This window comes from Tachysurus fulvidraco, chromosome 17 (genome assembly GCF_022655615.1).
Source record: "Tachysurus fulvidraco isolate hzauxx_2018 chromosome 17, HZAU_PFXX_2.0, whole genome shotgun sequence".
Classification (NCBI taxonomy): Eukaryota; Metazoa; Chordata; class Actinopteri; order Siluriformes; family Bagridae; genus Tachysurus; species Tachysurus fulvidraco.
In genome coordinates this window covers 19,002,886-19,029,178 of record NC_062534.1, presented here as the reverse complement: position 1 = coordinate 19,029,178, position 26,293 = coordinate 19,002,886, and the positions used below count along the sequence as shown (strand labels likewise).

Sequence of the window (26,293 nt, the reverse complement as noted above, 5' to 3'; positions counted from 1 at the left end):
TTATGCGTTAATGCATGTCATGGTTGTCTCTATTCATTTATAGCGATAGAAAATACTGTGCACAGCAGTAAATGGGTTACAGTCAGTAACTGTAACCCCCTCAAAGTGCATCTATGTGATGGGTTTGGATGTGGGTACAAAATAGACGCATGCATGTGGGTATAAAATAGACGCATGCATTTTCATCTTTTAAACTACCCAGTTAGTGTATAGTGACCTTTCTGAAATTCACCACTTACCACCTGTAACCTGTAAATACTTTACCTGGGACTCTGTTAAACACGTGGTAGATGCTGCGCTCCAATCAGAGGCGTCTAGGCGTCGTTTCCTAGGCAACCGAACCGGTGTTTATGTGCGCTCGAGCTGTGTGTTCGTCTTAAGTCTGAATAGGACTGTGATGGCTTAACACTGTCTTGTTAAAGTTCATACCTGGGTATTTCATCTAATACTACAAACACGAGAATCCGAGATCTTTAAACGGTGCGTACTGACTTTATTTCATTGAATTCATCCATGCTGTCTTATGAAGGTTTAGATTAGTCTAGTACTCAAAATATCTGGAGTTGGACCAGTGTGAACTGTGTAACTGCTAGTCTACTAGCTATTGATTCTTCTTTAGCATCAGATATACAAACTATGTATTAATATATGCATTTCTACATATCTCAATTTTAACCAGCATGAACACTTGATTCACTAAGAAAAATTAGACTTGCTACCATCAGGCACATTTAAAGGCAAAACATATGTAATAAATGTGCTTTCTTTAACACTTTCATAACTAACAAAGAAAAGGTTGTAAAGACAATTTGACGGGTTGGATTGGTATAATAATTTTGGCTGGAGACAAATAAGCTATATAGCATGAGGGCTTAAGATAAATAATTAACACGAGAAAACAACTGATATTTCCTTACAAGTGTTACAGGATATGTATCACAATCAATACAGTCTTCTTCTCTCTTTTTTCAGAACTAGCACCAATTAAGATATTAAGAAGTATAGCTGAGGACCTGCAGCATATTTGCATATTTATCAGGTACATTTCAAAAGTTTCCAAAAAACAAGTTCTTTAATGGCAAATGTCAGCTATAACACAAAAAAAATGACTATGATTGACAGGGTTAGAGATTTCATTATGGATGTCCATGTGGAACGAAATGCCCAGACCCTCAGACCAGAGATGCCAGCTGTGTTTGATGGCATGAAGCTGGCTGCAGTAGCCACTGTGCTGTACATCATAGTGCGCTGCCTCAACCTAACAAGTCCTTCAGCAGCCCCTAAAATCACCTGTCGAAATACACCTCTTAATCAGTACCTGCTCAAGTCCTGCTCTATCCTAACAAAAGAGTGAGTTTTCACATGTATTGCATATATTTTTCCAATACGTAGTATCTTTGATGTTTAGTTGATGCTTTGGAGTGACTTACTGTAATCACTAAGCTACTGTAATTACCTTCATGTTAGAAACTAGGGCATCTTGGTTAAGTTAAATTAAGTAAAGTATATCAGATAAAAAGAAACCCATGACCTTTAGCCAAACCTTTGTCAATTGGCCTAGAATCTGATACAATCAAAAATAATATATTTTTGTGTTTGAAGGTATGTTCCACCATTACTTTGGGGTAAGAGTGGACATTTTCAAACTGTGCTCTATGGAAGGATGGGTCGATTGTCCTCTCCTCAGCCCTGTGGCATGCGCTTCTTTCTTCCAATGCATGATGGAGCTACTGCCACATTTGACCTTTTTGAGCGAATTGGTGATCATGTAACAGGTGGTAAGTTTATTTATTTAAACCATATCAAATTAATACCATACAAATATTCTGGAAGATGACCAGGTCTAAGAGGCGTTACGATTCTCAAAAATCCAAACAGTATGTGCAAATATGAGCCCGATGCTTAGAATTTATCACACTGGTTAGTACACATTATAGCTTCTATTCATATTCTATTCTATTCATTATAGCTTCCATTCATTATAGCTTCTATTCTATTATAGCTTCATAATAGCTTCTAGCTATTGCCCTCATTTCAGACACTAAGAGCTTATGCATACATTACTAATATTGTTTAGTAGGTATTGCAACTGAGTAGGATTTCAAACATCCTTTGTCCTTCAGAATTGCATAAAATCAGCAGGAAAAGATTTGCAAATCTAGCTGTGAATAGACCTTTCTACCTTATTCCAAAAATGCATGATGAACTAGAGATCCAGGGACTGTGTATGAAAACTCAATGTTATATTTCTTGAAACATTTTGTAACAATTCAACCCTTGTGACATGGTGTATTATTATGCTGTCCATAGAAGTGCAAGTGAAGCTTCAGAACACACTTTCAGAGTAAGATGTAGTCACTGGTCTACAATGTAGAAAAGTCTTCAAAAGTGATTGAATGAAGAAGTTGAGTAAACAAGATTTACATTTAAATGAGGTGTGTGATTGCTGAGGGGCTACATTAAAAGGTCTGTGGTGGGCAATCTACTGTACCATGTTAGTCAAGTTACTCCTAGAGGTCTGGCTTGTAAGACAAGGGTTAAACCCAGCAATTTTCAGATATGTTGTGATGTCAGGTTCTTCATAGGTAACATGTCTGCTTATATATACAATCTCTACACCATCACACTGCCACCAGTGGTCTCGACCCCAAACAGAGAAACTCCATGATTTCTGATCCTTCCATGATCCTTCTATGATTCAAAAGGAACCTGGATTCACCTGACCAGGCATTCCTCGGTGGTCCAATTCCATTTGATATTGCACTATAATTTTACACAATTTTGCACATGTTCCACAAGTATGAAAAGACCACAAGCACTCAGAACTGCTAGAACTGGCCTTCCAAGCATGATTGCAATGCTTTAAACTGAGGACACACAAGGCTCAGTTAAACATGTAACATTCATTCATTTTCTACCACTTATCCAAACTTCTCGGGTCACGGGGAGCCTGTGCCTATCTCAGGCGTCATTGGGCATCAAGGCAGGATACACCCTGGACGGAGTGCCAACTCATCGCAGGGCACACACTCTCATTCACTCACGCAATCACACACTACAGACAATTTTCCAGAGATGTCAATCAACCTACCATGCATGTCTTTGGACCGGAATAGGAAACCGGAGTACCCGAAGGAAACACCCAACATGTAACATATTTAAAAAAAAAACTATATATGCCTGCTGTATACCACACAACACAGTGATCAATATGTTTGTACAGTCTAAATAAAGGTAACACTAAATGTAAAAACATTTGTCATACTTTTAAGGGTTGTAGACTGCCAGTTCTGAAGTTCCTGTGTGTTAAGAGGGTCTTGAGGATCATAATGGAGATCTGTGCAGCACATGGCTAAATGCTTGTGTGGTGTATGCTCGCAGATGACATAACCATGGTGATCTGCCCAGGGATCGGTAACCACAGTGAGACGCATTATATCCGTACCTTTGTGGATTACTCCCAGAAGCAGGGCTACAGATGCGCTGTACTTAACCACCTGGGAGCTTTGCCAAACATTGAACTCACCTCCCCACGGATGTTCACCTATGGTAAGAGCACTGTTGGTGTAATAAAATACCTTCATGGGAAACAACTGTTTGGCAAGCTTTTATACCTATGTCATCATTACGTTGGTGGACAGGCATTCTATTTTGTCTGGGTGTCTGGCTATTTGATAAATGCAATTCTATAGTCCAAAATATTTGGAGAGGTAATGATGTAACACTCTAGTAATAGGTCTAGCAGTCATTATTTATTTTACCATATATAGCTATCACACAGGGAAGAAAACTCTAGCTATTATGAACATTCCTTTTTTTATACACAGCCAAGTCATTCCCATTTTTGGATACATCTGTGTATTTCTGTGCTACAGGCTGTACCTGGGAGTTTTCAGCCATGGTTAGCCACATCAAACGTACGTTGCCCCAGACTTGGCTCATCGTGGTGGGCTTCAGTCTAGGTGGGAACCTTGTGTGTAAGTTTCTGGGAGAAAACCAAGCCAATCAGGACAAGGTGCTGTGCTGTGTCAGTGTCTGTCAGGGCTACTGTGCTCAGAGGTCAGTTTTTAATTCCTAATGCATAGTGCATTCCACATTGCTCTCTAAGGAATAAATATGACTTTTGTTTACATCAGCGATCATTTGAAATGCAATTCATATTCTCTTTTTTTTTCAGGGCCCATGAAACATTTCTACAGTGGGGCCAATGCAGGAGGATTTATAACTTCTTTATGGCTGACAATATGAAAAAGATCATCCTGTCCCACAAGTAAGCTTTGATAAATAAAGGAATAAAACAAAAGAAGGTGTGTGGACTAGGCTTTTATAGAAAAATAATCAGAGGGTAGTATGAGATACTGTCATCATACTAGAGTTGATTATTTTTCTATGACAGAATTTTCTGTCTTTCATTCCTCCAATCCCATAGCAACTTCATACAGTTTACAAATTTATGTTAGAAAGACTGATATTTGATATCACTTAGTCACTATCAGATATAAACAGTCATTGCCTCATGACTTATATGTATTATATACAACAAAAACTACACACACTGACACTACAGAGAAGCTGTAAACAACAGATTTGCCAGATTGACAATTATACACTTTTTCTTTGTTAAATAACAGCAGATTTTTAAAATTTGTTTTTTATTTTTTGTTATAACTTTTGTTAACAGATGCTTTACAAGCTTTCCCTGTGAATTAGTTACTCTATAATTACACTATAGGAACCATAACATGTATGAACAAATATATTAATTTACACCTTAATTTACGTCTTCTGCTGGCACTACTATTTCGATCCAGGTTGTTATAGAAAATATTCAACAATCATTTGGTGGAAAGTGTAAAAACTTCTATGTGTAACTGTTTGAGACACTGAATGTGATTATAATCATGCATAGAAGTAACGTAAGTGTGTTTACTTGAAGAAAAAGCTTGTTTGGACCACAGTCCTGCAAATTGGACGTTGGAGATTTAAGATGTCTCTACATGGCCACATCTCTTACGCAGATTGATGACCGCATTATGAGGTACAATCTGATTAAATCTTTGCCTGTTTAATTACAGATCTTTTTTATCAGCATGTGTTTTTGGGTGCATTGGTGTCTTTTAGTATTTTGTGTGTTTGTGTCTGTTTTAGCTGTACAGAATATTTAAGTCTTTTTCAAGAACAGCTTCACAGCAAGGGCATGATTTACTAAAGCATTTGGAACAAGGAAAACAGTGTATTCATGATCCATTCATGCTGATGTCATGGCAAGAAAATTTGCTAAGGCTTTAAAGCTTTGCTAGTGTATTCTCTTTAGGTTGTGTATGTTACTGCTTGTCTCTCACTTATTTTTCCTCAGAAAGTTCCATGATCATAATTCTTTAAAAGAATTCTATGAGAAGGAAAGCTGTGTCCATTACATTCACAATGTAAGTAAAGTGTATTATTAAAAAGAGATCAGAATAGTTATACTCAATGTTATTGCAAGTAATTTACTTGCAATAACAACAATAACAACAATAACGGTTATGTCATTTATCTTGCACTTGTCAGGTTAACGTCCCGCTTCTCGTGATTAATTCATCAGATGACCCACTTGTCCATGAGTCTCTTCTGACTATACCTCACACCCTAGCAGGTAATATTTCCACAAATTTAATAATTAATAAGAAAATGCGTTTCATATAACATTTGTATTTAAAAAATTGGAACTTGGAACTTTAAAAAAAAAAGTATTACATATATTCTAGAATAAATCTATCGACAAAAAAGCATATAATACTTATTACAGTCAGCATTGTACCAATAGTAAAAATGCAAAGCGTATAGCAGCCATTTTTTCCCCAACACTCTATTAGACAATCAGTTTCCAAACTCAGTCTCTAAACTGTGTGTGTTGCATAAGATCTGCTCAGATGCTCGTGTTGAATTTTTCAGGGCCATGCGATCCATTTGCCCCTGTGTGAATATTTATTAGATGCTATGCACGGTCTGTGCTTCCGTTCTCCTGACAGATCTTATCAGTCAATGCGACTGAGATCAGATTATGTCCCGTCTGCGTGCCCCACAGGAATTTGCACTGTGACCTAAAGTATTTACGGACACCAAAGCCATTTTATCCATTTCAATGGATATCACATACTTTCTATTTGCTGAGAATATGCAGATCATTTGCAGACAGACCTCCTTATATGTATGATAAAGTTAAAATAAATGTCATATATATAAATATACAGCTCTGATTACTTTTTTTTTTTTTTTTTTTTTTAGGTTTATTTACTTTAACCTAATTATTGAGCAGCAGGTGTTGGTGCTGATTCCCTCTAAGGATTCACTTGAGTATTTTTTCTCCAGAGTGCAGCTTTTCAGATCTAATGCTCTCTGTGGTACAGACCGAGTGCAGTGAGATGACAGGAAGCTTCAGTGTGTCTGTTTTTTAACCACTGGGCCAATTGTCATGTTACAGCTCTCATCTCTCATTCAGCATGCCTTTTGTCAGGGGCTGCATATGGTTCTGTAATCACATGTCCATTTACTTCCATCCTGCACATAGGATAGCTGTAACACAGGGCTAGAAAGAGATAGCTGCACCCCAGAACATGTGACTTGACTTGAGTGTTGATGGGTTTCTTTCAGCAAACTGAAAGACCGGAAGCACTTTGTGATCTAGGATAAACTTTAAACCCACTGCCTGTGAATAGATACCCTCTTTAATCAAACCTTATGCAGTATTGCATTATTATATGTAGTATTTGGCAGGTACATACTAATACCAAATTTACTAAACCAATCTTGATCTCCATAGAACAAAAGGAGAATGTAATCTTTGTGCTGACGCAGCACGGCGGGCACATGGGCTTCTTTGAGGGTGCCATGCTTTTCCCTCAGCCTCTTACCTGGATGGACAAAGTCATCATCAGGTATGCCAATGCCATCTGCCAAAGGAAAAAGGAAAACCCACAATACCACCAAGCTATGGACTGTACAGAGCTCAAAGGCAAAGCTTAGCAAAGGCAAAATTCCACGGCAAGCATGCTCCTCTTCTCACTCATAAGTGTAACTAATATGCATTCAATGTCTGACTCACTTTTCTGAGTGTATACTGAACACAAAGTGCATTTAAAAAAATTAATTGTGACCTTCTGTTCTTTTAATAAGATGGAAACATTAATACAATGACTTGGTGTCTAAATATGCACACTCTCAGTGGTAGGAGGGTCTGTGGATCTGAGATTGCTGCTGCTACTCTGTGCAGGCTGGTAATGAGAAACTGATTCTTATAAGATGGATCTGATGAGATGGAAATTCAGGGTTTTTTTTGTTTGTTTGTTTGTTTGTTTGTTTTTTGCTTTCTGCTTTCCTTTGACGGTGTCACCCTCTGGTGGCTGTGTGGCAGAATGTAAAGGATTTCACTTCGAAACGCCACCAAGCTGTTGAATTTTTGATGTAATGCAGTTTTAAGAGAAGCAAACTTAGTGTATGAATTTTCCACAACATTAAATGTAACTATAAATGGATTTTTAAAAAAAAGACAAACAATTAGCTTGATTAAGGTAACTCTGTTCCATTATACCGGCCCATCTCTGATTATTTACTATAACAGCATTCCCTGTCATATATTAATCTTTACACGGAATAAGATTTAAACTAAAATAGATTCATTTTTTTACTCAGACTCCTAAGTGGACATAGAAAAGTTCAATATTTTGTGCCCATTTGTGTCAATTTTGTTACTTACAGTGAAGTTAATCTCCAGAAAAGAAAAGTCAAAAAGTATATCACAATAGAGTTGTTGTTTTTTTCGTTTTTTTTTATTATGATTACAATCTACATCATTCAGTGACTAAATGGACAGTTAAATGCATCAAGCATCTTTAACCATCCCAAGTCCTTTACACTTGTACATAAATCTTTATGTAAATACAGCTACATGTTCTTGTGGTTCGAACTGTTAATATCTTATTGTGCTGTGGAACAAGCTTAATAATGAAGTGTACACCAGGTACACAAATAAATTGTTAAAATATTCATGAAAAGTATTTTTTTTTCTGTCCTTGCTTTTAAATGATGTAATTCCACTAAACAGATATTGCATAATTACCTCATTCCATCAGGCCAATTATATCAACAGTCAAGAACCTAGGTCATTTTATGTAATCTGATTATTTATCTCATTTCACACTGCCTAATTCACTTTGGATATCACTAACAAACACACTTATTTTCACACACTGATTCTGTATGCTGTATCACTAAATCATACACAGTGCCTACAAAAGGATGTCCTGAAAGCTGTCTATTTCAGTCAAATAGTTTTGCTGCTGTTGCCTTGCCGTCGTAGTTGGGACCCTTCCCTTCAAACTCTGCAGGCAGGGTTTCAGGATCAAACTCCTTGTAATAGCTTTCCAGTTCTTCTCCATGGACAAACACCTTCAGACACATAAAACAGACAAATGCTCAGTCAGACTCCTTTACAGTGTAACAGTGTTATTATACTAAGAGGAGGTTTAGAGATTCTCAGGTGCTCACCCTCTCCAGGAGTTTGCTCTTCAACAATGGCTTGACCACATTATAAGTGGTAGTGAAATACCAGGGCTGGTGGATGAAGTGTACTGCTTTAAAGCGAGCAGGAAAAGAGTCCTTGTCCAGGGAAGAAAGAGAGATACATTCAGAACATTGGAGTTCTGAAATTTTGATGAAAATTCTTATCATTCAAATATAATTTCAGTCCTGATTTCATTCAAAACTCCACCCTGAAACACTTAAATATATTTAGATCGAAATATTTGTGATGGATTTAGTGTTTAAGGTGAAAATTTGTCAGTATGTGCTCAATTCTATTTATTCCCAGGAGAAGATACAGTTATCTGCTGTGTTGTCATCACAAGGGGACATTTCTAGTCAGGTTTGCTCCTAAAAAACAAAAGAACAAGACCTTCTTTTTTTCACTCACTATTTTCTATCCTACATCATATTAGTGAGAAATCCAAAACAGAACTAAATAATGTAGACAGCAAAAATTGGACTCAACATCCCAGAATGCCGTGTAGCTGTATGACAGAAGAGATCCAGCTAATGAAAGTTTCATTTGGAACTTGATTGTACAGATGACAGGGTAAGAGGTGGTCAGAAATTAAGTGATAAAGACTAAAATCACCAATGCAACAGTCTCTTTAGATGGAAAAGAAGCAAAGGCTAAATTCCACTGGCAAAATATTTAGCAGGTATTTGAACAGTATTGTGGGTAATGCAGAAAACTATTGACCTAATTGAAAGCACAATTGCCAAAAAAAACATGCCAATTAATGAAATACTAAATAAGTAAACTTGGACATCATTACAAATTAAGTATCGGATGCTTTTGAAGACCGATATGAAGGTTCTTCAGGGTGAATTTTTCCTTCGGGAGAAAACGATATAGCAATGAGGTATGTGCAAATGTTTTAGAAAACTGATCTAGAATATTTAAAGTGCCTGATTGCTGAATTTGTGTAAATACAGTTAAAATACAATACACATGTCTCATGTTCTGGAAATTACCTGAAGCATGTCTACCATTTTTTTCAGTTCTGTAGGCTTCATACCAGATGCCTGTTGCATAGTGAAGCCTTTAAAGTTCTCAATAATGCAGAAGCCGTTGATCTGAGTCTCCTCATTCTCCAGCAACTTTTCAAGGATCACACAGTAAGCTCGGATGATCTACGGCAAAAAGCTACAGTTTTTGTCTTGAATTTCACTTTTATAACAATAATAAACAAGAAGGCAGCAAATATACAACATTTAAGAGGAGTCATTTTAATACTCACTACACTTTCCTAAAAGTGAGAAACTTACAAAATATTTCTCACCTCATCAAAGGTGATCTCTTCATAATCCCAGTTTTCAATGTTGAAAAGCAGTACTACACGGCCATATTTATCTCTACTAGAGAGGATCCCTGGGTAACCGGCTTCAATGGTGCTGCGTACAGCCTCCGGGCTTAAGTTCTCAAAGAGCTCAGGGTAATCTCGTCTGAAGCGCACGTAACCTAAAGCAAGTAAGAGTTCTATTGATCATGTTTTGCTCCACCATTCTTGACTCCAGACACTGTACATTGTTAACTACAGAGGACTATGAATGGAATATGGCCTTTACTATTAGGATTGTTAGGATTCTCACCCTTCATTAGCTCAAAAGCTCTGTTCACGTCATACTTTCTGGCCCGAATGAACCTAATATACATGGAATCAGGTTTCACAGTGAACATGTCCTGCACTGCTTTGGCCAGATCATCTCCACTGTCCGCCTTCTCTTTAATGATGTCCTTCAGTTCCTTTACCGCTGACACTTTTTTCTCCTCTGTTTCATTCAGCTCATCTTTAGCCTACAATGACCAGTAAACATCACAGCTGTATATAAAACAGTGGTTGCAATGGAAATAGATGGAAATAATAAAATAAATGTTGAAACTATCATCTCATGAAGATAACATGCACTGTCTGTAAACACACCTTCTGCACAGTGTGGTCAGGGAGCTTGGCACATGGTCCAAATACTGGCCCGTGGTCTTTGACCGTGAGGCGCTCCAATTTGGCCCTAAGTGTCTGCTCTTCCTCTGACACCATGCGGAACGTTCCACCCTGCACAAAGACACCAGCTCGGAAAAACACACTAATCCAAAGCCGTTGTTCTCCTGAGGAGCAGGCCCAAATAATGAGCACAATTATGAAGAAACACTAAGCTGGCTCACATGAATTCAGTAAAGCCTGGGTAAAAAAAAAGGGAACTATTCTTGGAGATCACAGCTAGCAGCTTCTACTGTGCATTCAGAGTGGGAAATCCTGCATTACTCTAGAATACTATACTATACTATACTATACTATACTATACTATACTATACTATACTATACTATACTATACTATACATGTTGTTCTGTTGAAAATGAAAATAGCTCAGTGTTTGTTGTTTTCTAAAACTAGAATTCCAAGGATTTCATATAGGTGGGATTAGATTACGGATACAATTTGCACCAAGCTCATGTTTAGTCTTTTTAGGTCAATAATACTTTATACATCTTGATAGGATAAACTAATCCTGATTCTCAGGACAATTATTTTCAATTATGAATAATATATTAAATATTCATAATTTTAACAATTATTAGTTTCTTCGACCTTTCACTGTCTCTAATCATGTATTGTTTAGTATATTATATAAAGAGAGTGAGGAACAATAAAGAAAAAATCATATGTACTTACAACAATAGCCATTGATCTAGAGGAAAAGAACAGTCTTGAGAAAACTGTAAGTAGTACCAGGATAGTGCCTTTAGAGCGTTCTTATTGCACCTAATAAAAAAAAATATTAGTATTGATTAAAAAAAAATCAGGTATTAATCAGATTAAAATCAAACCTAGATATTAGGTCACAGAACATATCTTTGGTACATATCCACCATGATGTGTCTCCAGTATAAACCTCTTTTCAATGCAAGTATCAGTGCCTTTACAATGCTTAATAATTAATTATAAAATCTTACAATCAAACTGATCTTACATTCACAACCTGTTGGACTATTTACAGATATTTCTACTCTCATCTAATAGAACTTTTTATTCAAGTCATTAGAAGAAATCCCAATGCAATGTGTCAGTAAAATCTAGCACACAAAACTGCTAAGCTTTCTCATGACTTACCTCACACGTCACCAACACTGTAGTGAGGAGAGATTTTGCCGTCTTTGTCCATTTGTAGTGGTACCACCTCCCTCTGGATTAACACCATCACACAAGATTACAAGGAGCAAATGTTATGTTAATTAGAACAAAAATAATTGGAGGAAAGTGGAACGAGTGACCAATAGTAATCACTTTAAAGATGTGCACAATTACATTTGGCTTCATTTACCCAAATTCTAATGTGAACTACCAAAACCTGAATCCTTGAGGTCATCGAAGATTTTGAACTTTTCTGCAAATCATTCATCTTCAGAAAATGGTCGAAGCTGGTCAGGGTCACAATGGATCACACACTCACTGGGATGTCTGTCTATAGCAGGTCACTACAAGTGCACATTTATATCTGCCAAACTATCTATCATTATGGATTTGTGATTTTATATATATATATATATATATATATATATATATATATATATATATATATATATATATATATACACTATAGTCAAAACTCAAAATTTATATATATATATATATATATATATATATATATATATATATATAAATATTTGACTATATATATATAGTCAAAACTTCCATTCTTTCCCATGTTATGTCATTACATTTTTCCTCCTGAAGCAAGAGGGAACAGAGCTGTAATCCTGTAAATCAGGATTTAGCCTATCAAAGAGGGGGACTGTGTGCCTAAGGCCACAGTATTGGCAGGACAATGCTGTTCTCTGTGCTGCCTACAACTCTGGAAGACATGTGTAGGACACACCGTCACCGAGGAAGCTGGACTTGGTGTACAATAGCTGGAAAGGTAAGCTGACACAAAGCATTTAACCCTGTAAACTAAGCTGCTTCACTGAAACCCTTTCAGTGAAGCAGCTTAGATTTGAAGCGAAGTGCGAAGATTCTTTGCCTATTTATTGCTGTCATGTCGTTCAGGATGCAGCACAGGATGGGTAAGAATTTCCAGCTTCAAATTAAGCTGCTATAGAGGAGTTGCAATCTGCAGCTCTTACAGCGGAGGCGTCAGAAGGATTTCATACAATCAGGCGTTGTTTGTAATTCCATTCCAGCTCAGATCAAGACTGCTAAATATCCAGCTTGTGGCTCAAAGGTGAATGAGAACTAGCTTAGAACATTACAGTAGTGATTAAATCGGAGGTAAAGTTATTGTAACTTCTACATGTTTCTGATGTATACAGGTAATATGTATACGCTATATATATATATATATATATATATATATATATATATATATATATATATATATGTATATATTGTATAACTAATATATATATAAATAATTATATATGCATTTGTTTTTTAATAGATTTAAGATTCTATCCTAATCCCCATATCCCATATAGCACTGCTTGACTAGTCCCCAAATCTCTCAGGGTTTGAGGTACATCAGGACTTTTTCTGATCTGGAATAAACTTCCCCGAGATGTTCAAACAGCTGAACCAAAGATGAAGACCCCCCTCTTCCTGAAACAGTTAAACTAGTGCTTATGTTTGTTTGATGTTGTTTTCCCTGCTTTATATTGTCCACATATTGGATTTGGCACAGGCCCTTCCTGGTGAAAACCTCCTGTTTTATTCAGGCTTGGAACTGGCAGCGATTTAGCTCTTCGGAGGCTGTTAGCTCCCTGCCTGGGAATTGAACCTGGGCTACAGTGAGAGAACAGGATCCTGCCCCTGGACCAACAGGAGCCTTATCCATGTTTGTTTTGTGTGTTTATTAAAAATAAACAAACTGTGCTATTCTTTCTAACAGAATTTTAAGCTGACAGTATCTGAAGTCTGTAACCTTGTGAACCAGTGTTGATATATTCACAGATCAGACTCAAAAGCACTTTTGTACGTCACTGAATAAAAGCATCTGCCAAATGCCGTAAATGTAATAGTGGACAGTGAGCATAGGTATTAAAGAACAGTTGACATGTTTTATTTATACCTTTCAGACAGCAGAAAAATTATATTATATTACATAAAGCAATCAACACCTAATAGTTTGATGATAAAGCAAAATGATTAAGACAAAAGACAAGATCAAGTAACATCTTTAATAAATGTATAATATTTTATATAATAATAAATACTCTAGCCTCAGCAATCTTTATCAAACATACATGAGTTACATCATGTCTTAAGATAAAAAATCACAGTAACCTGATATTTCATATGAGATCAAGTGTACACAGTCTGTGTAATGTAGTTTGGAGGTCATTTTAAGAACAAGTGTCATTACTAAAGCAAATGCAGCTATTCCTTGTGCAAAAAAAGAACAGGAACAGCAAACTGGCTAATTTGACTGTAGCCATGAACTGTGACAACCGTAAAGATGTACAAGGAATTTAAACAAATTGCTTGTTTTGAAAATTTTAAAATGTCTTAAATTGTCTTTAAACTGACAGACTATAAAATGTTAGTAGGTTACCAGTAAGGTTGGCCAAAGTGCTACCACTCAGACATACCCAGGGTCTCCTATAGATTCATCAAAAAAGGAAAGTCTGCCTTCAGCCCACACAGAGGACAGATGCAAGGTCAGTGTGGTTTCAGTCCAAGTTTCAATGCCGTACAGTTCTCTCATTCATTGCAGTCAGTTAAACTATCAGGCCAGTATTCATCCTGCATGTAGTGCTCCAGAGATGTCGAGTCAGTGTTTGGATCGGAGTTTTGAAGCTGTAAAGATTTTTCCCACTCCTCTTCCACCAGCTTGTAGAGGTCCAGGGCAGCAAGAGCATCTTCCACAGAGCAATGGCCAGTGCTGTCAACCTAAATAAACAAACATATAGTATAGTATATATAAATATAGTAATCCATGGTATTTGTATTTGTCAGTAAAGAAGACGAATAATTCCTGAAAGTACCTGTATGCTCCTGTTGAGAAGACCCCTGGTCAGTTTCTTTAGAGATATACATCCCGCAGAAGCACCATACAACTTTCGAAGCAGATGAGAAGTAGAAGTGTCCCTAACTACGTGATCCGGTAAGGTAATTTTCAGGACAGCAAAGTCGTGTAACAGAGCGTGACCGATTATTACTTTCCCTTTAACGATCTGCAAAATCTAAGACATAGAGTTCATGTTAGTTAATACTACTAATTAATATTTATAATGTGGACAAATAGCACAAATTAAACTTAAAGATTACGCATCGCACAATAAATGTTAACAAAAACATCTGTAACACCTGCAGTGCAAGCCACCTATTCATCTAAATGTACAATTAACTTTGTACCTCATTTCTAGCTTCTTCATAGGGCAAAGCATTTATCAAGTGCTCCTTTTTAATGCCGCTCCATCGTGTTCTGTAGTCTGTGACAGGCCGAGTAGGAAGGACATACTTGTCATAGATCACGGTTCCAGAATAATTTAACAGACTACACCGGGCCAGTTCACTGAACTGTCCATTTAGACCTGTCCCCACCATCTCACAGTCCATGGCCAGCAGCATGGAGGGCTGGACCCCAAAGCATGGAGAACTCCGGCCACTGGTGGAAGGACTGATTTCTGATGAGAAACCACTGTCCACATCACAGCTGTCACTCATTGAACCTGCACATTCTGGTTCATTCATATTTACAAGGGTTTTGATCCTTTTTTTCCTCCTAAGCTGTGTGCCTTCCAGTGAAGAGTCTGAGGACCCAAGCTCCAGCTTTCGTTTGAGTCCCTGGCAGATATTCTGACATCCCATGATACGGTTCTTGTTTTTCTTACTGGCTTTTCCTCTGGATGTTTTTGTTAATACTGAGCAGAGAGCAGACTCAGTGTTGAGACCACATATAGTCTGGGCAGCCATGCTGTTACCGAGAGCTCCTAATGCTGACATGACTAACTGAGCTACAAAAAGAAAACAGAAAAAAAAACAACAGGACAATGACACGTGGGAATATTTTATACGGAATTTGATCATTTAATTATTGAATAATTCTTTAAAATGACTAGTAACATTATAGCTAGAATGTTATCTAACATTGAGCTCTATAATCTAAAGATCCATCAGATGACCGTTTAAAGGTGTGCAATATAATCAGAAATATCTTAACATCGTGGCAAAACTAAGAAAGACAAGACAAGGTCATTTATCCTTGTTTTGGAATCCAGATAAAGCAAAGGATTTGTTTTTATACCTTTTTTTAGACCACGATGACAGCAGCAATAAATTACACGCACATAGGTTGCTTAGTTATATGATATAAGATATATGTAGACACTTAAGTGAACCAGTGATGTGTTGTAAATAAAATACATGTTACTGTTTTAAGTTTATTTCGAAATATAAGGTGAAAACGTACCTCTACAGTAGACACGTGTATTCGGCAACGAGTTGAGGAAACCACGCAGCAGCATCGGCTATCGTGATTGGTCGATTTTTTTCCGAGCTCTGATTGGATGGTTACACTTGAACCAATCACATCCAAAAGCAGCGTGTAAATTTATTCTATACTAATGCTATGAAAAATAACAGTTATTAGGGGTTATTTATTATTATTGTTGTTGTTGTTGTTGTTGTTGTTGTTGTTGTTGTTGTTATCATCATCATCATCATCATCATCATCATTATTATTATTATTATTATTATTATTATTATTATTATTATTATTATTATTATTATTATTAAACATGGCTTTGTAGGTGGCGTTCTGTATGTAGGTGGATTAAATGATCTGCTTCCTCTGAGGAATTAATGGACTTTTGATTATTTAAACATTTATGGAAGAATAGATTTAAAATATGATTGAGAATTTAATTTTAAAAAGGTAGTAGAAAATAAAATTTGAATGATGTCTTGCACATATTTTACACAGAAACTGTATAGACTTGTTGAATATTGTGCAAGATGGAATCAAATAACCATATTGCATACTTATACAATATGTATGTAATACTAATAAAACTATGGTTCAGAAAAAATACTGAATAAACTGAATAAAATATACAATGAAAGTAATTATAAACATAGTTGATAAAGAAGATGGAGTACTGGGGATGTGCAACAGGGGGTGCAACAAAGTTATTAGTGTTCAAAAAGCATTTTATTTTGCTCATGATGACAGTGGATAAGGAGTTTACTCTGAGAGTTTATACTGGCTGTGAGGCAAGGAATACACACTGGATGGGACACCAGTCCACTGAACGCTATACATACAGTCCTGGACAATTAAATCCACCTACTGGCATGTTTTTGTGAGGAAATCCTAGAACTTGGAGGAAACACACATAGACAAACCTACAATTATGCATTGCATAATTCTTAGATTGGTAAAAAGAAGTACAGTGAGCCCTTCCCATGTGAATGTCTCCTTCCTGGTGGCTACTTGAACATCAGGATCTCCAGCTTTTTATTTTTTATTTCTCTGTGACTGGATGCATCATCTTATAAACCTTTCACTACAATGCATAGATAACTATTTTCCTGTCTTTTATCATACAGCTAATTTAAAACCATGGCTGAAATCATACTTCATAATCAACATCCTCTATGAAATGTTTTCTTTTAAACATATTTACATAGTAATATTTTCAATAGTTTATTGCTTTATACAGACAATAGTAAAATAAATCCATCCAACTCATCAGTTTACTCAATAAAATGTTATGGTGATGATTAATTATTGCAGGTTACTGTACATTTCACAGTGACTGTGTACTCCCAGCTGCCTACGTGCAGTGTATCAAGTTCTTATATTTACTTTTCAGGGTGTGTAAAGCACAGTGGCTTGTGGCCTTTGTTTTATAGCAGTTCTAATGTTGATCTGTTTAGAGAAGTCATCTATGTTTACTAGAAGTTAGAAACCATAGATGACTTGTCTAAACAGATCAACATTAGAACTGCTATAAAACAAAGGCCACAAGCCACTGTGCTTTACACACCCTGAAAAGTAAATATAAGAACTTGATGTGGAGATTCTGAAGCATTAACCCATAAGATGCCAGTACTATAACCATAGATGTCACTTTGACCAATCTACAGCTGTGTTGGGAATACTATAAAACCAGATTTTCTCTATATAATAGTAGTGTTTATTAGAAAGTTTATTTACTTTTTAACTTCAGGCACCTTGAGTATAATTTAGCTTTTACAAGGCAAATATCATTATAACCTTTAAATTTGGGTCATTAGAGTTCAGTGGTTAATTGTCTATGCCAGTGATTATAAAATAATTAGGAATTTTGTGTCTTTTTATTGATTCAAAAACCTAAAACCTGTAAAAACTAAAAACCTGAATCCAATTGGTATATAGCCCTTTGCTTTTTAGTTTTTTTTTGAGTCTGATATAAAACTGGACTGGCATGTAAATGGTTAAAACACTACTCACGTACACCGTGATAAAGAGAAAGTAGGGCTTCTTACACCTGATCACATGCACCTGCTGTATCAGATCACACCTCAGACAGTAAGTTAAGAGACAACAGTTTCTATGGAATTACAATCTTTACTCTTCTGTTTGAAAATGTCTATTGTTATATGTTTGGTTATTTACTCGTCGACGCTTCTGGTCTTTTCTGCTTAGCTATTCTGAATTTCTTGATCCATTTCCTATTTGCCTTTACAGTTAAACAAATTAATTTGTCTGACAGGTAGAATGGCTTCTCTTGGTCATGATTGCACGACTGGGACATGACTACAGGCTACATTTAAATTGCAGTTTAAATGAACATTGAATATTTTAGTTTTACTGCATTATTTATTTAATAGGGTCAATGTTTTATTTTTTTTTTTAATAGAACGAATAAATGCCTGGTCGTGTGAATGCATGAATGAATAAATGAATGAATCAATTTAATGCAACAGCTTCAGTACAGTAGGACGAAGGAAGGTGAAATGCACGCACGCGCTCTTATTCAAGGGGGCAGGGGCTTGGGCTTGTGCCGTGCTGTGATTTATCTGCTTCATGTACTGTAGCTGGATCGCGCATATTAAGGTAGAAGAAGGTTTTAGAGTAGAGCTCTGCATTCTTCCGCATCGCCAACTCAGCCTTCACCATCACGTTTCACCCGACAGGTCTTTTCCTCCTCCTCCTCCTTCTCCATCTCTTCTAAAAGGCTTCACATTGAACAGACCAGAAGATCATCATGGCAAGCAGCTTCGCAAGGATTTTGTCCTCGAAAAGGAGCGTGGGTTTGCTGTCTCTGGTCGGCGCTGGATCTCTCAGTGTCGGATTATATCTGAACAGAGAGCATGTAAGCGCAGGAGCGGAGGGCCGAAGACGATACCCGGCCAGGTAAGCTTATGCGCAAACAGTATGCCAGTCAGGTTGGTGCACCATTTTATATAGCTCGGGGACTGTTCCTGTATTAGGGCATATCTCATATCTTGAGCAATGTCAATAGTCCTTACACGAATGGACTTATGTCCTCTTTCCAACCTAATAAATCTCATGCATCTTATCAAGATTAACAGTGTACTTGATTATCTGCATCAGATTTGTGTAAGAAAGATGGTTAGCCAGGTTAAAGGTGTAAGCACCGGATAAATAAATTAGTTATTTATAAGCTGCATATTGTTCCTGTGTCTGCAGCAGTGCTTATTTACAACTGAACAAACTAGGATCTCTGTTTGACACATCACATTAACTAGAACTATGCAGCATGGACTTGATAAAAGATTCAATTCATTCATTTGGCTGAAAGGAATGATCACTGTGGTGCTGAATTCTTCCATACTGCACCATACAGTACTTGCAAAATGGCGATAGGCTCTAAGATAGGATAGAAGTGCTGATGATTAGTAATGAAATGTAATATTGGCACCCGTTTCTCACATAAAACCCAGAATGCCTTCTAATCCTGCTTTGCGTATTCGCCAGGTATTTTAATGGAATTGTAGGGTTGTAGCTTACATTACAATCTGGCTTTTATATATATTTGTGATTATGTGATTATGTTGTGCCCTGAAATTGTGCATGTGATTGTAATTAGTAATCACATGACATCATATCAATATCTCACCACATGTGGAAAAATTAAACATGTGAGAAAACCACTTGATAAAATCACATTAACGTAAATTTTAAAAATGAACAGGCATATTTTGGGTTAATGGGAGTATTTAGATAGTACATACTATACAGCTCAGGATCAACTGTGAACACTGGAGCTTTCAGGCAGCAAGAGTACTACATTAAAAAAAAAGTCCAAAAAATTCTAAAAAATTAGAAAATTCTGTAAAATTCTATATAAAATAGCACATATGTACATTCCCAGCATGTTCTCTTCATAAAACAGCAGTCTTTGTCTCCAAACAGTGCGGAATACCCAGACTTACGAAAACACAACAACTGCATGGCCAGTCATCTGACACCTGCTATATATGCAAAGCTGTGTGACAAAGCCACTCCAAATGGCTTCACACTGGATCAGGCCATTCAGACAGGTGTGGACAACCCTGGGCATCCCTTCATCAAGACTGTGGGCATGGTGGCTGGAGATGAAGAGTCCTATGAGGTCAGAGGATGTTCAGAGCACAACATGTAGCATCAAACAGAATGCTGAAATAAACTATTCAGAATAACCATTTTCTAATCTAATGTAGTTCACATGGTTTAGACAATACTGTATCCCCTTAGACAACCATTTTGGAATACTGTGCAAATAAAATAATTTATTAAAAAATATATCCTTTATATCTGTTGTAATGGCGTAAACTATTCGAAAATGTTTGGTTTTTGCTTATAATTCTAAAGTTTTCATTTATGAATTGCTAAAAAATCTCCTTCAAAAATTCAAGCTTAATTTATCACCTCAACATTGACCTTTCATTGCAGAGCCACATGCTTAGGTTTTATGCGTTTTTTTAGTCTTACAAGCTTCATATATGACCGCTAACTCCTGCATGTGAGCTTTATATCATACAATTTTTGATTAATGGCATTTTTAAAGGCATTTACTGAACACCTACTTCACAATCTCTGTTTCTGTGTACAATTAAAAAATAAGAGGAAAAAAAAAGAAAAGAAAACATAATGCAAAATCTTTTTTCCTGACAGGTGTTTGCTGATATTTTTGACCCTGTCATCGTAGAGAGACACAACGGTTATGATCCACGCACTATGAAACATCCCACTGACCTGGATTACACTAAGGTACTTATAATTGCTGTATAAAATAGTGTTAACATATTGAATAACTTTTTCTTGAATAACTGAAATGATTGCATAAATACCAGCATTTTTATTAGAAACCTCTGACAATGATCTTATATCTAATACACAAATACAACATATAAGACTATTGGATGTATTATAGTAGTGCCCTCTTAATTCTAGTGGTTTTTTTAATGAAACGTTCTCCTCTAAGATACGAGGCGGTGTCTTTGAAGACAAGTACGTGTTGTCATCACGAGTGAGGACGGGCCGCAGTATTCGGGGTCTGAGCCTGCCTCCTGCCTGCACGCGTGCTGAACGCAGAGAGGTGGAGAGGGTGGTGGTGAACGCCCTCGCTGGCCTGCAAGCGAACCTGGCAGGCAAATACTACAGTCTGGCTGAAATGACTGAAGAGGAACAGCAGCAGCTTATTGATGTGTGTTTCTGTCCTGCTCAACTTTATAACTGTTACATTACTCTGTGTTCAGAGAAGATATAAATTATTACTGGCACCGGCTGTGGATGTCTTTCATTTAAAAGTCAAAGTGACATTTAAGCTTTTGTGTTGCAGGAAGCTACAGTAGAAAACTTCCTAGCCTTCTTTGCCTCACTCTCATTTTTCTAGCTCATGTTAATTATATGATATATATTTTTATACATATATATATATATATATATATATATATATATATATATATATATATATATATATATATATTAGATGAAATTAATATTCTGTATATGTTTTATCTGTTTGAACTTGCAGGATCATTTCCTATTTGATAAGCCAGTTTCACCCCTTCTGACATGCGCAGGAATGGCACGGGATTGGCCTGATGCCAGAGGCATCTGGTAAGAGGCATCTTAGCAGGAGGCTGAAGGAGTGGGTTGGATAATGCTACAGCTGCTAATGCTGCTCAGTCTTGGGACGAAACAAATGTCAGGGTCCAGATATAGTTAGATGCAGCCACTTCCTGCTGTACAGTCATCCTTTATCGATCACTTACCTTGTCGTCTTGAGTACTCCTCATGATTGATTTCTCTATGTGGTTTCCTGTCTTCCAAGGCAAGGAAGCCCTTAAATATGTGTCCTTAAGCTTGTAATTTATCTAAGCTAAGATCTTGAACTTACAGAAGATGATTATTGCAGAAGTGCTGTATGACGATTTGATGACTAAAATTGGTTTGACATTACTTTGTCTGCACCACACATTAACATAAGCATCATACTAGTCTGGTTAAAGGTCAATAATCCCAGTAATACTCTCAAAAAGCTTCTTAATAAATGCTGTAGGTCACAGTCTGGTAAATATGACATTTTTATATACATATCTTATTTTATAGGCATAACAATGAGAAAACATTCTTGGTGTGGATTAATGAGGAGGATCACACTCGGGTGATCTCCATGGAGAAAGGAGGCAACATGAAGAGGGTTTTTGAGCGTTTCTCTAAGGGCCTAAAAGAGGTGAGCTCACTCGTCTCCCACTGGCCACATTAATGTAACACAAGCTTCTATTATTTATTGAACAGCAATCTGGGACATGTAGCTCAGCTGTGTTTACGGCAATGTGGCGCAGTATCCTTTTGCGAATATACAAGTACAAACTGTCCTGCAAGATTGTATTTTTTGTCTGTGTTAGATATATATAAACAAATTAACTTTACTTTATATTTAACCCTAATGACAAACCAAAGGTGAGATTGGCAAGGAAAAACTTCCTGAGACAATATTAGGAAGAAACCTTAGGAGGAATCAGACTGAAGAGGGAATCCTCATCTGGTTGGAACTGGGTAGTTTGATTTAAAAATAATGTACATTCTGTTTATTTGAACTATATAAAATTAAGTGTATAATCTCTATGAATTTGACCATTGCATGGTTGTTTGTGCCAGATGGTCTGGTTTGAGTATTTGAGAAACTGCTGATCTCCTGGAATTTTCACAAACAACAGTTCCGAGAGTTTATACAAAATGACGCGAACAAATCACATCCAGTGAGCTGCAGTTCCATGAGTGGAAAAACTTTGTTGATGAGAGAGTTTAGAGGAGAGGTTTGTGTGTGACTGGAGAGACCTGACAGGAAGGTTGCCGAAACTCTGATTAACACTGGTGAACAGAATGAAATTAATTATTGAGTTAATAGTTATCAGTTTGTTTAACTGGTCAAATGAATTGAAGGGGTTTAATCCATTACAAAGTATCTATACTACTCTTCTATTTGTTAACTTTTTTATCCAATACATTTCTCTGTTTTTATTTATACATGTAAAGGTTAATATAGCTTTTAGCCCCAGACATCTAAGGACGTTTTGAGCATCAGATATCAGAATTCCAACGGAGTTTAAACTTTAACAGATGTGACCACATGAACGAGGCCTAAAAACCATCTGTGAACTATCTGCTGCTACATTCACCAAGCATTTATCATGACAGTTTCTACATGCCTCTGATTGTCTGTCTGTCTACTCAGGTGGAGAGGCTGATTCAGGAGAAAGGCTGGGAGTTCATGTGGAATGAACATCTGGGTTACATCCTCACCTGCCCTTCTAACCTGGGCACAGGCCTTCGCGCTGGAGTCCATATTAAACTACCTCGCCTCAGCAAGGTGATTGTCCATCATTATAATCATTATAATGTGATTATAAAGACAGCATTATCACAGCATTTTATTCATTAAACTTCATAGATATGAACAGGACTCTTAGACTTAATTAATTAATACATTTATTTTATACAGTATAATTACTCAAAGACAAATACTGATTGATGGTTGTTGAAGTAGAGTACATAAAATATTCAGCCCCTACGTAATTTACCACCTTCTGTTCAACTTTCATTTTGTTAACTCTCCTCATCACACTATCAAACAGAGAGCATGAAGACTAACATAAAACATGTGAACCCAGCCTTTTCGTTTTTTTTCCACATTGTTGCTCACGCTGTCTCACTCAGATGGTGTGGCCAGTTTTGCTCTCTGTTTCACAGTCACAGATGACTCTGGGGTTTTCAGGATTCAGACTTGCTATCTAAGACAAATGCTTTTCTGTTGTGCCACTCAGGAGCCTTATGTTCATGTTTTTTTTAAATACCATTGTCTTTATCTGAACAGGATCCTCGCTTTCCCAAGATCCTTGATAACTTGCGGCTGCAGAAAAGAGGCACTGGAGGAGTGGACACCGCAGCCGTAGGGAGCACATTTGATATTTCTAACTTGGACAGACTTGGCCAGTCAGAGGTCAGTCATGTATTACGATAATGTTGTATCAGTTTATTAACACATAGAACAGACAGTGAATATATATGTGCATGTGTGTTTGTGTGTACATAGGTCCAGCTGGTCCAGACGGTTATTGATGGAATAAACTACCTGATTGAGTGTGAGAAGAAGCTAGAAAAGGGCCAAGACATCAAGATCCCTGACCCTATTGGCCAGAGGAAGTAGACCGACACTAAACATCATCTGCTCATTTCCATATAATGTTACTCCAAACTCCATCCCAATCAGCATGCTTTCTGTGTGTGGTGTCTTTGCAGCTTCACTCCTCTGTACAATGGGAGTGAATATACTGTATGCCATAACTGTGTTCATGTGGCATTGCCATTCTTTCACATACCACTGTCTCTTATATTGATTATGCTGCAGTAAGTGTATTATAACCACTGAGAATTATCCACATAAGCAGCAGAGGATCATGTGAATGTTTGGGGTTTTTATTGTGGAAATAAATGCTAAATTATATAAAGCCCTTTACTGACAGATTGTCTCGAGTACTTTTTATTTATCTGCATGCTACATGTGAACTGTGATAACAGGGTCTGCAGATTGGCAGGGTTTTGAAAATGAAGCTAAAACCTAATTCAGGCACATTCTGGTGCTGAACACTAATTAGATCAGGATAAAGTTTGACTGTCACATGACCAAAGAAAGTCTTTATCTGCCTCCATTGTGTTACAGTTCCCCCGAGCTCTACATAACCTCTACACAAGCACACACTCACACACCACACACAGACACACACACACACACACACACCACACACACTATTTCCAAGGTGACATTGAATAGACCTGTTCTCAGGCTCACTTTCTTTTTCTGAGAAGTATTTCCTCTCAGGATAGTTTCAGTTACATCTGTTTTACAAAGGCTAATGAGGCAAGGCACCGTCCCTAAAGTCTGAAAAGCCTGTTCAGGTGCTCAGTGGTAACTAGAGCACATTCAATGTAGCATGAATGTAGCATAAAAGGAACGGTTATTTGATCCTCTTAGTATGAGTGTAATACTCTCAACAATTTCATGAATTCATGTATCCAAAGGCAAATATTGCAAGGAAAAATACCCTGTTGGGTGTGTGAGCATTATGGAGATTTTAGGCAGGTCTTTATGAACAAGATCATTGCTGGTCTCAGACAGACTGGAGTCAATTCTTTCTTTGCAATTTGAAGACACACATTTCCATGGAAGATACTTTATCCACTTGTTTATTTCCATACTTCTGTGGGTTTGCTGTAAGTTCTGTCAGTCTCTGTCAATCTCAGGCAGCCTTAGGATGTTGAATGGGCCACTTCCATTCATTACTATAAGCAACAATATCAATCCACATAGCCAGTGGCATGTACAGGTAATTGGACAGATCAAATGACTCTTATAGATTCTAAATGAGTATAAGGTAAGTCTCTTGAGAGGTCTCTATGTTGTGCTCTATGAAATGATTGCAACCAGGTAGAAGTGAAAATTATATATTCATTTATATCCTTCAATAATTTCTGCATTCATTACATTTACATTTACCGCATTTGGCAGACGCCCTTATCCAGAGCGGTGTACATAAATGCTTAAAGTTACAATGAAAAAGTGTCAAAGGTTGTGTTTGTTTGTTTGTTTGTTTGTTTTTTAAATGCAAAATATAGGGAAAGAAGTTACTATTAAGTTACTATTAATATTAACTCACATTATATTACATGATATATTAAATCTTTATTTACTGGACTCCTTATTACAGGCGAGTGAGTATGTATATTTCCCATAATTTATAATAATGATTACAATATATTTACAATAACTACTTAATGGCCACTGGAGTAAATACTGAATAAGCATTTTTTTAAATTGTGGTATTTTGTCATGTATTATGACTTGGAGGAAAAGAAGCATCCTGATCAGACAAACACACCATACTTTCTGTGCCCACTACACCGTTAATGATTTAGCGCCACCTGCTGGTGTAGAGTTATTACAACAAAAAACAGAAACAGCACACATTTATTTAAATTGGATATAAAGCATATATGTAATACAGTCATTGGTCTATGTGCTCATGAATGAGTTATTTCAGAATGCAGACACAATGTCTGCTTAATGACCAAGGGAACAACACCTTTGTGGTATAATGGCTGAACAATAGGTGACAGTTTCAATCTACATTTTCTTCAAAACCTTTAATCTGCATTTTATGTCATTACATTTCTCATGTAATTAAATTAAACTGTTAAATACACGATTAGCTAAATGGTTAAATAAATAAGTGTAAA

At 36.7% G+C, this 26,293-nt stretch overlaps 4 protein-coding genes across 6 annotated transcripts; 2 read left to right on the top strand and 2 right to left on the bottom strand.

The window, feature by feature from the left end:
• The first annotated feature begins 352 nt into the window (after positions 1 to 352).
• Positions 353 to 7,945, top strand: abhd2b (abhydrolase domain containing 2, acylglycerol lipase b). Its single transcript, XM_027135353.2, has 11 exons — positions 353 to 480; positions 973 to 1,039; positions 1,123 to 1,350; positions 1,603 to 1,778; positions 3,382 to 3,549; positions 3,876 to 4,059; positions 4,178 to 4,270; positions 4,937 to 5,038; positions 5,357 to 5,426; positions 5,551 to 5,635; positions 6,803 to 7,945. The coding sequence occupies exons 3-11, from the start codon at positions 1,139 to 1,141 to the stop codon at positions 7,003 to 7,005; spliced, it is 1,293 nt and encodes a 430-aa protein (XP_026991154.1). The 5' UTR covers positions 353 to 480; positions 973 to 1,039; positions 1,123 to 1,138; the 3' UTR covers positions 7,006 to 7,945.
• On the bottom strand, positions 7,936 to 11,327 carry rlbp1b (retinaldehyde binding protein 1b). The gene is made up of 7 exons (XM_027135090.2): positions 11,236 to 11,327; positions 10,488 to 10,616; positions 10,156 to 10,360; positions 9,846 to 10,024; positions 9,538 to 9,696; positions 8,527 to 8,637; positions 7,936 to 8,427 (listed from the first exon to the last, which is right to left on the bottom strand). The coding sequence occupies exons 1-7, from the start codon at positions 11,245 to 11,247 to the stop codon at positions 8,299 to 8,301; spliced, it is 924 nt and encodes a 307-aa protein (XP_026990891.1). The 5' UTR covers positions 11,248 to 11,327; the 3' UTR covers positions 7,936 to 8,298.
• Positions 11,328 to 13,722: 2,395 nt separating this feature from the next.
• isg20 (interferon stimulated exonuclease gene) lies at positions 13,723 to 16,074 on the bottom strand. Of its 2 annotated transcripts, none has more exons than XM_027135180.2 (4): positions 15,971 to 16,074; positions 14,914 to 15,515; positions 14,544 to 14,741; positions 13,723 to 14,448 (listed from the first exon to the last, which is right to left on the bottom strand). In XM_027135180.2, exons 1-4 carry the CDS (start codon positions 16,023 to 16,025, stop codon positions 14,260 to 14,262), a joined length of 1,044 nt encoding a protein of 347 aa, XP_026990981.1. In that variant the 5' UTR covers positions 16,026 to 16,074; the 3' UTR covers positions 13,723 to 14,259. The 2 variants fall into 2 exon arrangements, with proteins under 2 accessions (XP_026990981.1, XP_047658647.1); XM_047802691.1 differs by lacking the exon at positions 15,971 to 16,074 and adding an exon at positions 15,806 to 15,951.
• Positions 16,075 to 17,928: 1,854 nt separating this feature from the next.
• On the top strand, positions 17,929 to 24,521 carry ckmt1 (creatine kinase, mitochondrial 1). Of its 2 annotated transcripts, XM_027135080.2 has the most exons (10): positions 17,929 to 18,073; positions 18,682 to 18,901; positions 19,925 to 20,123; positions 20,666 to 20,761; positions 20,976 to 21,197; positions 21,528 to 21,613; positions 22,106 to 22,229; positions 23,235 to 23,369; positions 23,874 to 23,999; positions 24,093 to 24,521. In XM_027135080.2, exons 2-10 carry the CDS (start codon positions 18,753 to 18,755, stop codon positions 24,204 to 24,206), a joined length of 1,251 nt encoding a protein of 416 aa, XP_026990881.1. In that variant the 5' UTR covers positions 17,929 to 18,073; positions 18,682 to 18,752; the 3' UTR covers positions 24,207 to 24,521. The 2 variants fall into 2 exon arrangements, with proteins under 2 accessions (XP_026990881.1, XP_026990880.1); XM_027135079.2 differs by lacking the exon at positions 17,929 to 18,073 and having other exon boundaries at positions 18,511 to 18,901.
• The last annotated feature ends 1,772 nt before the right edge of the window (positions 24,522 to 26,293 follow it).